Source organism: Geotrypetes seraphini, chromosome 12 (assembly GCF_902459505.1).
Source record: "Geotrypetes seraphini chromosome 12, aGeoSer1.1, whole genome shotgun sequence".
In the NCBI taxonomy this organism is placed as follows: Eukaryota; Metazoa; Chordata; class Amphibia; order Gymnophiona; family Dermophiidae; genus Geotrypetes; species Geotrypetes seraphini.
In genome coordinates, this window is record NC_047095.1 from 24,350,702 (window position 1) to 24,371,757 (window position 21,056).

The following is a 21,056-nucleotide window of genomic DNA, read 5'->3' on the forward strand; positions in this document are numbered from 1 at the left end:
CCCTCTTCTGCGAATAGGCGATATAAGAGCTCTTAACCTGTTGGAGCTACCTCTTTCATTTTTGTGACATGAGAAAGTACTTGGGGGGGAAGGGAGATTGAGAAAGAAAGAGAGGCACTATTGGAGCTATTCTCTCTTAACACTTCTTATCCCCACTGGCACAGGTTTTTTTTTCCTCCTTTGTTAGTGCTTTTTAAGAGTTAAGAAATTTTATTGGCAAGATAAAGTTTGTATGTGTTGCCAAAACAGTAAAAAGGAGTAATATGTTTACTGCCCTTCTTGGGATAAAAATAGCGAAGTGGTATTACTAAGAACCACAAAACAGGACAAAGTAATCAAAATCTAAATAGATTACAATTAAGTGCTAATAACAATAATTAGATATATGCCAGGCCAGATGAATAATATGAACAGTTATAATGTTCTGGTATTTGCCCATGTTCTGTGGATAGTACACATTTCACTTAATCATTATGATGTCAGACCATATACACATGTGCTTTATTGAACCAGTTTTCATTTAAAGAGGTGTTAGTTTTCAGCTGTGGGTTTTTTTGTTTTTCAACTTTGAATATTTATATCATTTATAGAGCTTTGAAGTTAACATTGTTGTAGCCTGATTTGTTGAAAAGTATTTTTAATATGAATACTTTGTATTATTTCAAACACAAATAAAGCTCTGTAATTGAAACGCTACAAAGCACTGAAAAAGTATACTTTGCATAGCTGGCAAAAAGATTTTGAAAGTTGAATGTGCTTATTAATGAGCTCTCAGCTGCCACTGACCTGTTATAATTCCTTCTTCAGAACTCTTATCAGTACCTGGAAAATATTAGAGAAAAGTAAATTAAATGTACTTCACCTGAGATTAGGAAGTGGATTTGAAAGTATGCAGATGGTTGGTGCTAAGCCCTTGTTACGTAATTATAGAACAGAAAAATGATATCCTAAACCTCAGATCCCCTTAATATTCCTCCTTGGAAAATATAATTTGCCAGTCTGAAACATAAGAACAATACAAGGAAGACGTATTCATCACCACAGATGATTTTTTTTATTTTTAAAAAATTATTTATAACCTGCTTATCCACAAATCTAAGTGAGGAACAAAATCACATTAAATAATACCGACAAATTCAAAACAGCAAAGCAAAACAGGATTAAAAAGAACAGTCATAACTCACACTGTCGCATTGCTCACCCCCTTTCTAAAATACCAGAGCGTATCAGATTGGCGCAGAAACAAAGGTAAAGCATTCCATAGTGCCGGGTTCTGGACAGAAAACATAGGACTCACCACCGCTAAAGATGGAACTTTTCAAACTCGAGCTATCTGAGGACTGTAACTCACACGAAGGACAATGCCACTGCAGAAGAGAGCAAACATTTGACTGGCAATTATGCTGAAGAACCTTAAATGCAAAACAAAACCCAAAAAGGGAGATCCAATGATCCACAGTAAAAATAATCCAAAAATAAAAACAGGCTGTGGACGTGAATGTGGATTTTACGCGCCACTCTGCTTGTTTCAAGCCATTTTCAGGTGTTATGCTCAAAGACACGTACATTGTTTTGCTCATATTTTTATCTTTGTACCTTACATCAACCGGACCCCTGAGGAAGGTGGTCTCGCCAAAACACGGACCGTGTAGGGTCCGTCAGGACAATCAAACATGTATTACTAATTCAGACTTTTATTTGTATTTTTATTGTGAAGAATGAATAAAATCATCTTTCAGGACATCCACATCCTGTTTTTATCTTTGGATTTTTATCTTTGAAGAACCTTAAACATCACACAAAGAACCTTAAATTCGACCTGCATGCCATGATATAATTGCAATAGAACCTGCTAAGCCAGTAGCTCTCATGTAGTTGAAAGCCAAATAACTGGTTGTGCTCTTGGGGGAATGGGGTTGAATATGTTGCTCTGTGAGACTTTCAGAGGGTTGAGTTTTTTTTCTTTTTACCTCTTGGGTAATAACGTTCTCCCTTCACCCATCTTCTTTTTGGTGTGGTTGTTATGTAATTTGCTGCCAAGCTATCTAGCCATGAGGTGCCTATGGGGCTCATTTTCAGAGCACTTACACACAAAGTACCGTAAGTTTCTATGGTACTTTTTGTGTTTAAATGTTTTGAAAATGAGCCTCCAGGACAGGTTTACAGTCTAGTATAAATATTCCAGACCATAAAATATAACGAGTTGTTATTACAGGGAGGTAATATGCAACCTAGATCCAAATTATTATCATTATTTTTCTTATATACTTGTAGAAGAATTGCGTGAACCACTGTGCATATGTAACCTGTCCTCTGTGAAGGCTCATAGCTATGATCGGACCTTCACTGAAATGTATATACTCTGTTTTGTTTTTCAGATTCTCTTTTTCCTTCCACCTGCAATATAGAAAAGAACTTTCTGTCTCTGAATTATCTGGCAGAATATCTCCAGCCTCAGCCTGCCCTGGGATGCCTTATGTCAAGTTCAGATGAAGAAAGGGAAGTCCACATCATTGAGTTAAATTCTCCTAATACTAATCCTTACAGGTAATGTAAATGCATAAGAAACACTCAAGTTCTTTTTATTTCTCTTTATATGAGAACATAAGAATTGCCGCTGCTGGGTTAGACCAGTGGTCCATCGTGCCCAGCAGTCCGCTCCCGCGATGGCCCTTAGGTCAAAGACCAGTGCCCTAACTGAGACTAGCCTTACCTGCTTACGTTCTGGTTCAGCAGAAACATGTCTGACTTTGTCTTGAATCCATGGAGGGTGTTTTCCCCTATAACAGCCTCCGGAAGAGCATTCCAGTTTTCTACCACTCTGTATATTCTTTCACATGTAGTGGGTGAATCACCTTGATATTGCTGCAGATGGCGTTATATCAGATACAAGATATTACAGTGGGGGGACGGAAGTGAAAAATACTAGAATCAGCAAAACCCAATCTGTGAAAAATATTTTAAATTAACCATGACCACCTTTATAGTAATATGGAGAAAAGTCCTCAGTAAAATACAAAACAAACAAGCGAACTAAGCTCCTGAAAAATCCCCATCAGTCCTTAACGATTGCTTTCGAGGGGGCTGCTGAAAAGTTCTCAGCCCAGCCAAGAAGAGAATGATGTGGAGCCACGAAACTTACAAGTTATTCCACACTTTTCTTGACACTTTTAGTTTCAATGATATGAAATGAAAAATGTCAACTGCGCAAGAGATTTTTAGCACTGGCTGGCGCGCTGAATGCTCTGTGATGATCCCAACGGTCATAGAGTTCCTCTGACCATCGGAGCAGCGCACAGCATTTAGCACACTGACCGGCACTAAAACCTCTTGTGCAGTTTTGTAAAGGGGGGGGGTAAGTAATTAATGTATATAGATATTCCCATTGAAGCAGGCCATTCAGAAGGGGTTCCCTGAATGGCGTAACTTAAAGACTCAGTATAGCTTGCTGGGGCATCAGGCAGCCAAGTGCTATAAAATAAACTTAAACTAAACTAAAGGTTAACTTTGTATACCGAGTCATCATTCTGAGAAGGCTTGACTCGGTTTACAGCAATTAAATAAACAGGGAATGATTTACAAATGATAAATAGAAGATAATAGCAAAATTTCAAAATAATTAATTTTCAAAATGTTTGACAAATAGAAGTGGAACTCCTTAAAAAAAAAAAAAAAAAAGGGGGAGATCATTCCAGAGTTGAGAGTTTAAAGACCAAAGATTGACTGAAGATCTTTTTTTTTCTTTAAATTCTTTAGTGATTTTCCATACTTCAATAGTGCAATACATGAATATATAACATATAATACATCAATACAAGCACATTCAAGTTACAAATATACATAACCAATCATTTTCTCCCACCCACCCACTCAATGATTATTCAATCAAACACAAAAACATAAACTTTCCCAATAACCTTACCCTAATCAAATTAATAATATCCTCCCATCCACCCCAAATGTAAATACTCAAAGGTCAAAATTAGAACAGAAATAACCCCCCCCCCCCCTTCCACCCTTCTCTGGATGTGTATGAAAAAAAACAACAAAAAATTGACATAATCAAAGACCAAAGATTGACTGAAGATCTTGACTCCTTTAATCCCTTTTTTAGAAGGAAGGTAGATTTTAAATTGTTAGATACCTCTTGCAAAGGAGAATCGGTAAACATTCCAAAATAAAGGAATAAGAGGATTAAAGATACCATGTAGAACTTTAAAAGAAATACAAGCGCATTTAAATTGAATTCTAAAATAAACCAGGAGCCAATGAAGACTCTGAAGCAAAGAGGTCACATGGTCAAATTTACATTTTCCAAAGATCAGCTTCGTAGCAGTATTCTGAATTAATTGTAATCTATGAAGACAAATTTTTGTAATGCCGTGGTAGATAGAGTTACGGTAATCAAGACGAGATAATATAATTGATTGAACTAAGATAGAAAAATGACGATGATGAAAAAGATGTCTAACCTTACTCAGCATTCGCAAACTAAAAAAGCTTTTCATGACCAAGGAATTTATTTGGTCCTTAAAGGAAAAAGAGGAATCAAAAAGGACTTCCAATATCTTAGCAGAGAACTCAGTTGGTAAGGAGGACCCAGATACCAGAGCTACAGTAGGAGGAAGACATTCCAATCTTCCTCCTACTGTTGCTCCTCCACAAAAGCTTAGTTTTAGTTGTATTAAGCTTCATTCAGACAGATAAAGCCCAGGCTTGAAGTTTGGAAATGCAAAGATTTACTTTGGAAACTAGATTGGTAATATCTGGATCAATCTCAATCAATATAAAGATATCATCCGCATAAGTGAATAACGTTTCCCAAGTTGACAGCTTAAAGGTGTTCAGTGTGGTCATATAGAGATTGAATAAAATTGGAGAGAGTGGGGAGCTTTGAGGAACCCCAAAGGGAGACTGCTAAGAGTTGGAGATATCACCTTCAATATTTACTGAATAGGAACGGTACAGAAGAAATTTAGAAAACCAATCCAAAGCAACCTGATGGAGACTTATATCTGAAAGTAGCTGAAGTAAAATATCATAATGTACTACATCAAACGCTGCAGATAAATCGAACTGGAGTAGAATAGAACATTTATTTTTAAGGCGAATTTGTTGAATTTTTGAAAGAAGAGAAATCAATAAGGTTTCAGTACGAAAATTAGAGCGAAATCTGAAATGTTGAATAAAAAACAAAAAACTAGTCTTAGAGACATTTGGAGCATTGAGATAAAGCAGTAGATTTCTGCATCTCAATGGCCATGAATTTGGACTTGGAGGATGAGATGTACAGTGTCAGCATCTATGAGACAAACATGGGTTTTTTTGTTGCATAGAAGTTTTTGGACCCCTGTTAGATTATAGAAATTAGATAGTTCTAAGTCAAATAGATGTTAGCACTGTCATCTCGATAAAGGGACACTGGATCATCTGCTCTTCTTTTGTCCCTTAATACTTAAATTTTGGAGATCCATTTGGGGTCAAATCAATAGAATACTCAGGGAGGAGAGAAGCCTCCCATGGAGCAAAAGCTCACTTGATCTTGATTAAAAATATGAAAAACTTCAGCATTAAAGTTTGGTACTTGGCAAAATGAACAAAGTATTTCTGCGATGCTAGCCAGATAAGATTACAAGTGTCCACCTTTGGTGCATCCTAATTAGGCTGCTGGGTATACACCAATGATCCTGGTTGTACAATGAGCTAATAGGAAATTTAATTTATATTTGCTACTTAGGTTTTTAAAGGCTTCAGTGTCAAAGCATTTTTAAATATTTTTCTTACCCTGATCACAAGAATACTAAAAGTTGCCTTCTACTACCTTCTAAAGTTGCCTTCTACACTTTAGGTTTCGGTATTACCTCTACGGGCTCTTCAAACTTCAGACTTATCTGAAGAATTGCTGACAACCTTTCAAGTGTCTGCCACAAAATCAGTGGCACCAAAACTTGAGTGGACATGCCAGAAATCAGTGTACAGTTCACAGCCAACCAATAACAACAAGCAAGACGTGTCACACCTTATAGAGAAATTTAATGTGGACAAATGCAATGTGATGCACATTGGGAAGAATAATCCAAATCATAGTTACAGGATGCTGGGGTCCACCTTGGGAGTCGGGGCTCGAGTAAAAGATCTGGGTGTCATCGTGGATAATGTAATGTAATGTAATGTAATTTATTTCTTATATACCGCTACATCCGTTAGGTTCTAAGCGGTTTTCAGAAAATATACATTAAAATTATAAGTATGAGAGGTACTTAGAAATTCCCTAACTGTCCCGAAGGCTCACAATCTAACTAAAGTACCAAGAGATCTGTAAGGGAGTGTAAGATAATACATGGAAACGTTCCGCCCAATGTGCAGTGGCGGTCAAGAAAGAAAACAAGACACTAGGAATTGTTAGAAAAGGGATGATAAACATGACTGAGAATGTTATAATGCCTCTGTATCCTATTAATTGTAACCCTATGAATTGTCATCCTACTAATTGTCTTCCTACCGATTGTCAGGATCCCTTTTTATGGAATAGGATTCCAGCAGAAGTGAGACAAATAAAAAAACTATCACATTTAGAAAAGCCATTTCATTCATTTTATTTGAAATTTTTAAAAAATGATTAGGAAGTTGAGTTGTGAATTCTTTTAGCTGAGATTCTTTATTAAATTGTTTGCATTAATCCTGGTTTGTTAGCCAGTCTCTTAAAATTGTGATCCACATACAGCCAGATAGGTATATTGCGGAAATATAAGAACTGCATTGTATTGTATTGTTTAAAGGCACAGTGCCTCTGCTCATCTGATGGTTATTTGTACCAGTGTCAGCTATATGCTGTTTGAAAAGACAGTTTCAATTATGATTTAGGTCTTGGAGGAAGTGCTGTAATGCATCTGCTTCATGTTGTTGCAAAGCCCCAACAACAGGTAATATACTTTGACAGGGTTTTCATGTCTCATAAACTGATGATCAAGCTCTGACAGTCAAACTTACATGCAACTGGGACTGTCTGTGAGCCATGGCTAATTGGTAGTGAACTACAGGACAGCCAGTTATTGCAGTGAAAAGAACATGGCAATTATGATTGTCTTTGATACAAAAAACAAAGTACTGGCTGTGAAGTGCAATCGCATTTCAGTTCTGACTCTGGCAAGTGAATTTCAAAGTACTGATCCACTTCTTACTGCTAAGCGATTCAAATGTACTGAGCGGACAGTAGTCAGTATTATTCAACCTAATCTGATAGCAATTTATAATGCCAAAATGGGTGGAGCGGATCGATGGAAACTTTATCATATACAGAATAGATGAGAAAGGAAATGAATGGTGGTGGACACGTTTTGCAAATTATGTAAATGTATGCAGTGTATGGCAGTTGCATCAACTGGTCCGTGGCAAAGACATAAATCTGCTGGAATTTCATCACCATTCATCCTCCCTACTCTTGGTTTCAAAAGGTTCTAATGGTATCAATGATATCTCACCTGCTGGAAAACATTTTCAAGGCAAAGATTCATAATTAAAGAAGTGTGACCCATGTCATGACCCAGGGAGAAGTGGTAGACCCTGATCACTTTTCAGAGGGTTGTGTTTATGAGGAGCAAGCTAAATTAAAGGTAGACAAAGCAATGGGGCCGGATGGTATACATGCGAGGGTACTGAAGAAACTTAAGGAAGTACTGGTGGCTCCGCTGACTGACCTTTTCAGTGCTTCTCTAGAGTCAGGAGTGGTACCAGAGGACTGGAGAAGGGCAGATGTGGTCCCTCTACACAAAAGTGGAAGTAAAGAAGTAGGGAATCACAGGCCAGTAAGTCTGACTTCTGTGGTAAGCAAATTAATGGTAACACTTTTAAAACACAGAATGGTGAAGTTTCTGGAATCCGGTGGATTACACGACCGTAGGCAACATGGATTCACTAGAACTAGGTCTTGTCAGACAAATCAGATCAATTTCTTTGACTGGGTGACCAGAGAATTGGATAGAGGGAGTGCGCTTGATGTGAGGTATTTAGATTTTAGCAAAGCCTTGACAGTGTTCCACACAGACATCTAATAAATAAACTGAGTACCCTCAATATGGGCCCCAAAGTGATGGGCTGGATCAGGAACTGGTTGAGTGGAAGGTGACAGAGTGAAGTGGTTAATGGAGATCACTCTGAGGAAAGAGATGTTACCAGTGGTGTGCCTCAAGGTTCTGTTCTTGGGCCTGTTGCGGATGATACCAAAATTTACAATAGAGTAGACACCCTGGATTGGGCGATTAACATGAAGAAAGACCTAGCGAATCTTGAAGAATGGTCTGAAATTTGCCAGCTAAAGTTTAATGCTAAGAAATGCATAAGCATTTGGGCTGCAAAAACCTGAAGAAACTGTACAGTTTAGGGCAGGGGTGGGCAAACCTTTTGACTCATGGACCACAATGGATTCTTAAATTTGACAGAGGGGCTGGACCAAGAGCCTCTTCCGTTTCCCGGGCATCACTTCTGCTGCTGGCCAGCGGCCCGACACGTACGTGCGCATTTGTGTCTCTCAGAGCTGTGGCTGGCCATGAGGGAGTTCCAGGTGCACCGGGAGCGCTTCTTCCACTTCGTGCCCTCGGGGGTCCAGTGTCTGCATTACTGCGACCACTTGGAGCACTTGGCCGTGGCCTGCCTGGATGGCTCCGTCAAGGTCTACAACCTGGCCGCCAAATTTGGCGTGCCACATTAAAAAAACTAAGCAGGTTGGATATGGCCCACAGGCTGTAGTTTGCCCATGACAGAAGAGCAAGACGTGGATATGATTTTATGTGATGATCTTAAGGTGGCCAAACAGGTTGAAAAGGTGATGGTGAAAGCTTTAAGGATGCTAGGGTGCATAGGAAGAGGAAAAAAAGAGTTATTGATACCCCTGTATAAGACTCATTTAGAATATGGTGTACAATTCTGGAGACCACACCTTCAAAAAGATATAAAAAGGATGGAGTCGGTCCAGAGGAAGGCAACTAAAATGGTTTGTGGTCTTTGTTATAAGGTATATAGGGACAGACATTAATATCTCAATTTGTATACTTTGGAAGAAAGGCGGGAGATATGATAGACGTTTAAATACCTACGTGACGTAAATGCGCATTAGTCGAGTCTCTTTCATTTGAAAGGAAGCTCTGGAATGAGAGGGCATAGAATGAAGTTAAGAGGTGACAGGCTCCGGAGTAATCTAAGAAAATACTTTTTTACAGAAAGGGTGGTAGGTGCGTGGAACAGTCTTCCGGAAGAGGTGGTGCAGACAGAGACTGAATTCAAGAAAGCGTGGGATAGGCATATGGGATCTCTTAGAGCAGTGGTTCTGAACCCTGTCCTAGGGGACCCCCCAGCCAGTCGGGTTTTCAAGATATCCCTAATGAATATGCATGAGAGAGATTTGCATATGATGGAAGTGACAGGTATGCAAATCTCTCTCATGCATATTCATTAGGGATATTTTGAAAACCCGACTGGCTGGGGGGGACCCCTAGGACAGGGTTCAGAACCACTGTCTTAGAGAGAGGAAGATATAATGGTTGCTGCAGATGGGCAGACTGGATGGGCCATTTGGCCTTTATCTACTATCATGTTTCTGTATCTTAGGTCAGTGGTTCCCAACCCTGTCCTGGAGGAACACCAGGCCAATTGGGTTTTCAGGCTAGCCCTAATGAATATGCATGAAGCAAATTTGCATGCCTATCACTTCCATCATATGCAAATCTCTCTCATGCATATTCATTAGGGCTAGCCTGAAAACCCGATTGGCCAGGTGTTCCTCCAGGGTTGGGAACCACTGTCTTAGGTTATCACATCATCAGACATTCTAATAGATGAACTATGATTTTGTGAATTCAAAAGCATCTCTTCCTGTATATGTAGCAGATGCCAGATTGGCATTCATGCTAAATGTTTTAATGTCCATCACTTTAATACAAATAGCTCTTACTAGCAGAACATATTTTAGACACTGTGGGGCCCTTCTACTAAAGAGTTAAACCCTAGTGCAGTAGTGCACCAGAAAAGTCTTACCACAAAATGTATTAAAGCTTTTTGCAGTACTTTCCTTGGATTTGCATGCTAAGCACACATTAACTGGTTTGTTTGTTTTTTTTAAGAGGCATGTGGGTGTTGTGAAGCTCAAAGGAAAAATGCACGATACATTTTACTCAAAATAAGAACTTCCACACTTAGGACCGGATTCTCTAAATGGCGCTGTTAGCAGAGGCTGCTTAGAAAAGTGGCGTTGATCATATGTCACTCAGGTGATTATTGCTGTTTGGAGAATCGCAGCCATGTTGAAAGTAAGCATAAACCACACATACTCTAGACGTAGGCACTGATTGGCACCTCTGTGGACGGGAGATGAACGAATGTAGGTGCTTGAAAATGCATACTTTTTTTAAATTTAGATTTTAATTGGTTTTAAACGATGCAGTCAATTACCATGCTGTTTATCACCAATTAAAACGATTAAGTTAGGTGGCAGTAAGGTGCCTACCTTTCGACGCAGTTTTGAGAATTTGGGCCTTAATCTTTATCAAAAGCTGGACCATCAGAAAGTAGGTATCATGGACTCAACTACTCTGAATAGATGCAGTCAATCAACACTTTGTCAGTCCCCACTATTTCTTTTCTCTTGATAAAATATTTTCAACTCCCCACCCTCCCCATATTCAAAACTACTTAACCTGGCCGGTGACGGGACTAAATCGCGCGAGACAACGGCGCGCCGACAACTTGAGCACAAGGTTGACGGCGCGCCGAAGAAAAGCACTATTTTAAAGGGCTCCGACGGGGAGTGTGTGGGGGGGAACCCCCCCACTTTACTTAACAGACATTGCGCTGGCGTTGTGGGGAGTTTGGGGGGTTGTAACTGAACTTTTTCCCTAAAAAACAGGCAAAAAGTTTGGTTTCAAGTATAACGAGGGGGGTTACAACCCCCCAAACCTAGTGTTTTAGCACCTAACTGTGGATATTAAGTGGGAGATAGCCTTGTTTAGCGACTGACGTAGGCCTGTTATTTATGCAACCTATCTTTAGCTGCTAAGAACTTAACCGGTTAGCGCTGAATATCAGCATAACGGTTAAGTTGCCGTGGCTAAAAATAAAACTGGATATTCAATGCTGGAAATGGCCTGGCATTGAATATTTGGTAGGTAATGCTCTCCCAACACTGGCTGAATATCAGCCACAAATTGTTTAGCTATTTTTTTCAAAATACATTCTCATCAAACAATTAGCATGAAAGTTACAATGTATATTTAGTAAGCGTGGTAAGCACTTAAAGACCAGATCCTAGAGCAAAACCTGTTCCAATCTGCCATGTACTAGTGAGATGATTTACCATTCAATAGAGCAAAAGTAACAATGGAGTCTCAGCAAGAAGATGGATGGCTTTGAGTGGCCCAGTCAAAGGCCAGAATGGAGTCAAATAAACGTCCATGATAAGACTCAAATATTGCAATTCATAGATGATCCACAGTCAACTTAAAAGTACTTAATCTATAACTAACAAGAATAAGCAAAACCTGCACTGTCCTGCTCTGTAAAATTAGTAGACACCTATTCTAAACATCTCATCATAGTTGTTGATGCAATAAACGGAGTGTGAAGTCTAATGCAATCAATATTTTTTTATTTCTTAATTAGTATAACATTTTGAATATGTCTGTAATTTGTATTTTTTTTGACAGCAGAATGTGCAAAATGTACACAGATATAAAGTTTTTTTAAAAAAATAAGGTACTTTAGATCGCTATTCTGTAAGACACCTGAACTCTAAATCTGGCCATAGTCCACACCTTGTGGTTTTTCTCATACATCAAAAATGATGAGTTTAGCTAGTTCTGAAAATATTTCAATTATGCATCCTGTGAAGATTTATTCCTCAGCTTAATTTTGCAGAATAGAGACACTAATGGCATAGGATGCCTTAGGGCTCCTTTTACAAAGGTGTGCTAAGCGTTTTAGTGCACGGACCGGATTAGCACGTGCGAACCAAAAATCTACCGCCTGCTCAAAAGGAGGCGGTAGCGGCTAGCGCGCGGGGCAATTTAGTGCGCACTAATCTGCACGTTAAGGCCCTAGCGCGGCTTTGTAAAAGGAGCCCTTAGTGCAGGGGTGTCAAAGTCCCTCCTCGAGGGCCGTAATCCAGTCGGGTTTTCAGGATTTCCCCAGTGAATATGCATGAGATTTATTTGCATGCACTGCTTTCATTGTATGGTAATAGATCTCATGCATATTCATTAGGGAAATCCTGAAAACCCAACTGGATTGCGGCCCTCGAGGAGGGACTTTGACACCCCTGCCTTAGTGTATCAGACCGAAGAATTTGGATGAGCTGGTGAGGAGGTGGGTGGAAGCTGGAAGGCCAGATTGTTTCTTTTCATTCCCGTTAAGTTTTCTTGATTACTTTTATTTATGGAAATGAAAATCACCTACAAAAGATTGAAACAAATACAGAAAATACGAATTTGTGTAGTACAATAGACTTAGAATAAGTGGTTTAATGTTCTGAGTTTAAAGTAGTAAGTAGCAGGAATACCTTTCAGTGAAAAAATATTCTACAATTGAACTAATGATTGCCATGGTAAATGAGTAAATTCATTGTGATAGAAAATCAGTTTAGCATGTGTATAGTAGTAATCTGTTTTGCACATGTTGTATTGTCTGGGATGCACTCCAGTTTTTTAATCAGCTGGCCAGACACTGGAAACATGATGGATTCAAAGATGCTTGACGACTGAAAATGTCTGGCATTCTAACTTCATTTTGCCTTTATTTTCCACATGCAGCGCTTTCCAGGTGGACATAATCATCGATATCAGACCCCTTCGACCAGACACGCAGCTTGTCAGAAACCTTGCACTTATCCTCAAGTGTAAAAAGGCGGTCAATTGGGTTATCAAGTCATATGACATTCAGGGAAAACTGGAAGTGCTTGTAAGTCGATAAAGGATTTTCTCTATTCTATGCTGTTAACAGCTTATAGTTGATATGAATGACTTCTACAGTAATATGCTGGTTTCTAGGTTCTGCTTTATTTGATTAATATAGAGAGGGTTGCGCTCTTAGAGGAGGTTGGGGGGTGGTGGGGTTGAGAGCTAGTAGTATTGCAGATGTATGGAAGGGCTAGTGCTAATCAGAGCTCTGGTTGCAAAAAGAAGCATAGAAACCTGATGGCAAATAAAGGCCAAATGGCCCATCCGCAGCATCCACAGCCTCCCCTCCTTAAGAGATCCCACGTGCCTGCCCCATACCAAGAGCACTCAGTTGATCTATTAGACGGCTGTGTGGAACATTGTCAAAAGCTTTGCTAAAATCTAAATACACAACGTCTAGCACTCTCCTTCTATCCAATTCTCTGGTCACCTAGTCAAAGAAATTGTAGTGAATCCATGTTGCCTCGGGTCCTGTAATCCACTAGATTCTAGAAACTGCATTATTCTCTATTTTAAAAAGTTTCTATTAATTTACTTACCACAGAAGACAGACTTACCGGCCTGTTGTTCCCTGTTTCTTCCACTTTTGTGTAGAAGGGCCATATCCGCCCTTCTCCAACCCTCCGGTACCACTTCTAACTCTAAAGAAACATTGAAAAGGTCAGCCAGCAGAACCACTAGAACTTCCTTAAGTTCCCTAAGTTCCCTTGACATGGGGAAAGCCACTACTTGCTCTGAAGTTGGTAGCATGGAATATTGCTACTATTTGGGATTCTGTCAGGTATTTGTAACCTGGATTGGCCTGGAAACAGGATTCTAGGCTAGATGGACAATTGGTCTTAACCAATATCGTTATTCTTATGTTCTTATGAAGGTAAGTGTGTAGTTTCCTTTCTAGAATAGATGCCTACCAAGTGCCCTCTAGGTACCTACTTTAAAGTGCACTGTGGGAAAAGGGCACCATTTTGCAAAGATCTAGTTAACTTCTGATAAGGGAGAAGCAAATTGCTGCTGGGCTTAAAGGAATTTGTTTTACAGTCATTTACAAAATATTCAGCACAGATTTACTGTTCAAATCAAGGGAACGTTTATTGACACAAAATATGTAGTGGTAGGAAATAACAAGTCTCTTCCAGAATTACTGTCTCTCAAAAATAGAGTCCAGTAAAATTACACAATACACAGCAGAATTTAAACGTTCCAAGAGTTCCTTAAGCCTCCCTTACCTCCAAGACTTTCCTGGAATCAGAACTGGCTCCTTTCCTCACTGCTACAGATTGTCCCTTGCACCTGTAAGTTTGGCAGTCCCTGCCCCACAATGCTTCATTTTTCCTCTCCTTGAGATGGACATCTTCCAAATCCTGCAGTCGCAGATTTCTTCCTCACAAAACTAGGTTTCAGCCACACAGCTGCAAATGTCTAGTACACGACCAAAGATCCTTAGTCACCAAGAAGATTTACAAAGGGCTGGGCTGTCTCTCACTTTCTGAGAGACAGGGAGAATTCCCTCACTCCCCAAACCAGTACAAAAACAAATTAGGAATAAAGAGGTGGTATCATTTGGGAAAGACAGAGTGGTATTTCCATTGGAAAACAGGAAAAATAGGAAAAATTTTTCTAGGTACAGGTCAGCACCCTTGCTGCCTCTGCTCACTACTCTTAAGAAAACAAGTGGACAGGCAGTCCACAAGGATCAGAGCGGAAAGAAAAAAATGGCAGACCGAGCCACAGAAATTGATCCAGACACCTTTTAATTAACAACAGTTGCAGGAGGGGCAAATCACAGAGCCTAACTTAACTGCTTGAGGGGCTATAAAACCAAACTGGTGTCGGGAAAAAAAAATGATTAACAGTGAGGAGGGAGCCGGCCTGAAGGTAAACACCAGGGGCACAGAAGGGAGGGAGGGAGAAGGGCATGAGACTTGAGAGGAAGGGAGCACAAACTTGGGAAAAATGATGAAAGGAAGGAGGGAGAGTCATGAACTTAGTACACAGAATGAAGGGAAAGATAGAGGGAGCATGAGCCATAAGATGGAAGAATGGAGGGAGTGAAGGAAAGAGATGCAGAGGTGAGGGAGATAATAGAAAGGGAGAATTGGGTGTCTGAGAGAGGGAAAGAGATGGTGCAATTGGGGAGATAAAGAAAGAGGAGGAACGGAGACAGAGAGAGAATTATTGGATGGTGGTGGGAAAAGAGTGAGGTAGAGATGCATGGGTGCAGAGAGAAGGGGGAGAACATGCTGGGCCAAGGACAGAGAGAGAGATAGTGGGCAATGGTCTGAAGGGAGAGAAGTTGGACCTGGGGTGGTGTGGAGGAAGAGGGAAAGAGATACTTGAAGGGAGAACTGTTGGGAAGAGAAAGAAAGAAATGGTGGACCTGGGGAAGGGAGGCAGGCAGGCAGGGGGAGAGATGGGATGGGGGGCAGTAGGGAAGAGAAAGAGAGATAAGTTGGACCTGGGGATGGGAGGGAGGAAGAAATGTTAGGCCTGTGGATGGAAGGCAGAGTGATGCAGCATCTCTCTCTCTCTTTTTTTTTTCTCCATTTCATTGTTCAGCATCAAGGGGGGAGGGAAGAAGAAAAACAGAAAAGAGAGGGAGCAAAATGTTGGGCCATGGAGATAGAGGAGGAGAGATGGAACCATGGAAGGGCAGTAGGGAAGAGAGCTGTGATAAGATGATGCTAGCGGATGGAAAGAAAGGGACAGGGAGTTATAGTCTGACCAGTGGAGAGAGGGTGGGGGATTCTGAAAGTGGTGAGCCATGTGGATGAGGTCAAAATGGAGATGACAAGATGAGTAAGAGAGCAGTGAGTACAGTGGTAGAAATGTGGTAATGGGGAGTAGATAGAAGGGAATAGGAGGCTGGGAAAGGAGTGAGATGGGAAATAGGAGAGCTAGAGACTGAGAGAAGATGGAGAATTGAGAGGTAGCTGGACATTTAAAAAGAAGAAGGGTGAGAAAGAAGGCAAGATTTGAGTGGACAAGGGCAGAAAAGAAAAAGTTAAGAAAGCTGCAAGGGAAAATTCAATATGTTGGAGACAGGCATAAGAAGGAAATGGAGAGGAGAAAAAAATGGACAGCAGACACTGGAAAGAGAATTAGTTGAAGATAGAGAAAAAGCAGAAAGAGAAACTGGAACCAAGATGATGGAAAAACAAAACATCCAGACAATGAAATATGTTATCTTTGGGATATGTACATCACAATTATTTTTGTATTCAGTGGCATAGTCATATACAGCTGATTTGGGGGAGGGACTAGAACCCAAAATTAGTGGATGGGCACCAAAGTTTCTCCCTGCCTGAGTGCAATTTATAAATACTTGAGCTAGTGGGGATTCTCAAGCCCTTCCAATTGAAAACATCTTCCTTCAGTCTGGCAATTCAAAATCTCCAAGCTTTGCTGCCAATGGCAATATCCTCAAGCTGCCCCTGCTTTCATGTATGCATGAAAGCCAAGGGGGGGGGGGCAGGGAGGAGGGAAGGCAACAGCTCTGCAATATTGCTGCCAGCTGCAGAAGTTGGAGGGGGAGGAGGTGGCTGTCAGTTGGTGAGGCTTGGGGGATCCCTACTAGCTGCAGCAGGGGAGATATTCATTTTGAGGGAGCCTAATCTTAAAGTGGGAGTACCAAAAAAGCAGTAATATTTACCCTGATTAAATGATCCTCCACGTGCCCTGCTGACAGCTGATTCAGCATCCCCGCTCTGATGAGGCTCACTTCTGAAGAGGCTCACTGTAGCTGTAATAGAAGTGAATGGGAGAACCAGGAGCGCACATCCCTGCTCATCAGAATGGGGATGTGGAAGCCTGTGGTTGCTCCCACTGTCAGCGGTGTATGTGGAGGATCACTCAGTCAGGGTAAGTATTACTACTTTTTGGATTCCTCTCCACAATGTCCCTTTAATGAAGGTTTATTATTAGATACGTACATCTTCTATATTAGTGATTGCAAATTTGGGACCTGCTCAACCTTTTTTTGGCTCATCAGCTAGTGTTAGTGTTTGTGTGGCCCCAGGAAAAATTTTTTCGGCCATTGTGGCCCAGGGAAGCCAAAAGGTTGGACACCCCTGCTGCATATAATCGAATATAAACCAATCTGAATATAATTCAAGGTAACCTTCTCCCCTCCCCCCACCAAAAAAGGATGGAAAAAGGTTGACTTGCATATAAACAGAGATTAGAAATTGAGGTATGTGCATGTCATTTGTCAGTGAATATGCCATAAATAATCACTAATTTTTCAGTTGGGGCTGTTTCAAGTCCAAAAAAGCTGAAGGAGAGCCAACAAATAGCTTCCTACTTCGACCACGAGTCACGACATCAACCAAAGTTTCTGGATTATCCCTACCAGAACACCTGGCCACAGTCACACATGCAGAAAACAAGAACAAAAAAACCCTATCCAGATATGAACCCACAAACTAAAAGTACACAAACGAAGCCCTAATATTCCATACTCTGCACATAGTACACCACGAGAGAAATAGAAAGAATCGCATTTCTTCCTGAAGTCCAATACTGTCAACACCAGCCCTCATCAGGGATTTCCCTGTTTCCTGTGGAATTTGCAAGAGAGACAAGCCCAGAAGGGTACCTAAGTGGCAGTAGTGATGCTGGGCACTGCATCTCTCAGCTTGGCGGCATGATAGAACAGTGGCTGCGTAGTGTATTGGAGGTTGGTGGTGTAGTCTGAACAGCAGGAACTGCTGTTCATGGTGAATTCCTTTGAATGTCTGTAGTGCTCAGTGGGAGGAAACATCACAACAATGATGGCAGTGATCCTGAGTATAATATTAATATGTTAATTTGGACTCCATTTCTACACCACTCTCATACTCTGAGTCTCATTGAGTAAAGTATGGACCACCGCTTGTAGATCCGTTGTGATATTTATGGTGTGATTAAAGTATGTAAGAATTTTTTATTCCCAGGTTAGCTTGATTATTTGATGTTTACGTTTGGATACATTTTGTAGGAAGGATTATTGGCATTTTAAATGCTTGTTTCTTCATTCTCTTTCTTTTGGGGTTGTTGTTTTTTTTGTGTGTGTGATTTTGTGAACCATTTTTAACCAGGAAAATGGAATATAAATATGAGTGAGTAAATAAATAGATAATTAATTCCCAGGAAAAGTGCATAGGCTGTGTTTTGGAATGGTAGAGAGAATTGTGATCAGAAGCATATGTGAGATGATTGATTGATTGTTAATGTTTGTTGTAATCCACTTTGTACTGATTTGCTGGCTAAGTCAACTATAAATGCCATATTAAATTAAATTTAATATTATGTAATGTTTTCATCCACAAAGAGCTATGGGGTACAGTTTTACAGGATGTTTGTTCCTTATATACAAAAATTCCGCAGGATGAAGCACTCAAAATACTAAGAACTCTTTGGAATTCTAGACCATCCCTTCAAAAGGTTCCGACCGAGTTTCTACTAAAGTTGAGTGCTGTTGCCTTAAGAAATAACTATTTTATTTCCAACGGAAATTTTTTTCAACAACTTGCAGGCATAGCTATGGGGGCAACTTCTTGCACCCACTGTAGCGAACCTTTACATGTCATGGTTGGTATGCCGGAATTCCAGTTTGTAATGAAGTGGTGGCGATTTATAGATGACATTTTTTTTAAAATCTGGACAGGCACAGCTGAACAGCTGTGTGATTTCACTAGAAATTTAAATTTAAATTGACATTGACATACAGTACTAGACAGATGTTTTAATCCAATGGGAGGAGGGTAAGATAGCCACTTCAGTTTTTCAAAAAGAAACCGACATGAGATATGACAACATGCATCCTATGCATTTGAAAACAAGCATTCCATTCGCACAGTTTTTGAGATACAGAAAGGTATGTAACTCTACGATACATTTTTACAGGAAGCCAAAATATTGGCACAAAGATTGACTACTCAGTGCTATCCACCGTTCTATAGTTATGAAAGCTAAGAAGCGTGCTTTGAACAACCCGAGAGAATCCCTTCTGAATTACAGACAACCTCAAGATGAAGTTGATATTATCTCATGCATAGTAAAACAAACTCAAGTATCACAGAAAATCATTAATAAATCTAAAGAAACATTTACCATTGCTGAAGACATTACTATGGGCTCCTTTTACAAAGGTGCGTTAGGGCCTTAACACGCGGAATAGCACGCGCTAGCCGCAACCGCCTCCTCTTGAGCAGGCGGTAGTTTTTCGGGTGGCGCGCACTAATCCGGTGCGTGCGCTAAAAACGCTAGCGCACCTTTGTAAAAGGAGCCCTATGTTTTGAAAATTAAAAAAAAAATTTTTTTTTCTCAGTCAAGAAACAGAAACTTAGCGCGCGCCAAACGCTAACGCGTGCGTGTTAGTCTATGGACACGTTAGCGGTTAGCGTGCTAAAACGCTTAGCGTATCTTAGTAAAACAAGGGGGTTGGGAGATGGGTTATGTCACACCTCTAAAGAGCCAAAACCAAAAAGTTCCCCCTAACCCAAAAGAACAAGATGGAGGATAGAGACGGCCGAACCAGCCAACCAACTTGCTGCTAATAATTAGTGTGAGTGGGATACCCTCAGTCTCACAGCTTGCATATGGGAACAAGTCCCTAAAGCACCAGCTGTCACAATCAAAACCCACAAGGGTATTTACTTGTGAAACATCCCTGGGTTACCCAATTGAATTAAACTAGTGCACAAAAAGTGGTAAGTGAAAAAAAGTGAGAAATAAACCCAAAAAAAAAATCACTAAAACACAGTGAAATGGTTCAAGTGTCTCTATCCCCCAATTGGGAGTAAGTGGCATCCAAAATCAACCGGGCTGGCTCAAGAACGAGCAAAATCAAAAAGAGAGTACTTAGCTTCTCCATAAGTCTAAAATGCGGAATAACCAGCTTGAAATTCAGCTCAAATACAGGGACATGGCCCCTGTGGTCGTTGCTCTAACTGTAACGTTATGGCTACCATCTCTACGTTCTTTAATCCAACTGATGGGCGAGAATACAGTTTAAAACAGAACTCTGATTGTCAATCTAAGAACATAATTTATGCAATTAAATGCTCCTGTGAGTTGTTATATATAGGGCAGACATCTAGAGCATTTACTATCAGGCTAACAGAACATAAGAGCTGTATTAAGACTTGCAAAATGACGGCCCCAATAGTAGCCCATATTGTAGAACAACAACATGTGATTGAACAAATGGCTACTTCTTTGAGATGCGGAGATGTCAGGAGATTGCTATGGCAAAAAGAACACCAGTGGATTAATCGTTTACAAACCATTGAGCCTCATGGTTTGAATACAACATTTGAATGGCAACCCTTCTCTTAAAGTTTTGGGATCGAAGATGCAATGATGTGGATATGCTTGTTTTGATGGAGTCTAGATTGCGTTATGCTGCTGTGTCCTACAATGATTTTTTTACAAAGTTTTTGGTATGAATAATGTTCAGTTTTTTTCTGAGCTTGTTCTCTGTGTTTTCCGTTTTGGCTTCTTGTTTTATCTCTTCTCATTTTGTGGCTCAATGAATCGCGCATCACGGCAGTGAAGACACCGGGACGCCTGGCTGTTTTGAATGAGCCGGGCGCCTCTCTCGGTCCTGCGATCATTTTGGAATTTTGCCAGCATCGCTAACTTCAGTAATTTCCGAGCGTCTGAAATTTCATAAAATGATACTTTGATTAGGATTCCCCTGATGTAGCCTCGTTGAAGAGGAGAAACAGTAGGACTGACTGTTGGGATCAAGCTGTTGTGAGTTCTTATGAAAAAGCAGAGCAAAGAATGAACCACCCAAGACAGACTCTGTGAAGATAAGTTTATACTCGTTTTCAATGAGATGCTGCTGATATGATATAGAGAGGTTTTTTTTTCTCCCTAGCTGTAGCCGTCCCTTCTATGTTTAATGCAGCTGAAATCTAATTATCATCCTATTTTGAGAAGATAACAAAACTTGAAAATGAAGTCTATTTAACAGTGGTGAGATTGATGAGATATTAATATATGGAGTTTTTTCAGACCAGTGATGATACGAGTGGCTTAGGGTACAGTGCAATCCCGGTCACTCATGTATGAGGTCTGTTTTTCTCCTTTTTTGTATTTATTATTTTTTGTCAATTTTGTTTGATTTTG

The 21,056-nt window shown here is 40.3% G+C and overlaps 1 protein-coding gene across 2 annotated transcripts in view; it reads left to right on the top strand.

The window, feature by feature from the left end:
* TGFBR3 (transforming growth factor beta receptor 3) overlaps nucleotides 1-21,056 on the top strand; it is a 323,902-nt gene that overhangs the window by 222,228 nt on the left and 80,618 nt on the right. For both annotated transcript variants that reach the window (XM_033916770.1, XM_033916771.1), the window contains 2 exons: nucleotides 2,379-2,547; nucleotides 12,795-12,942. In XM_033916770.1, the coding sequence (XP_033772661.1) occupies nucleotides 2,379-2,547; nucleotides 12,795-12,942 (317 nt within the window). The remainder of the gene's footprint in view (nucleotides 1-2,378; nucleotides 2,548-12,794; nucleotides 12,943-21,056) is intronic.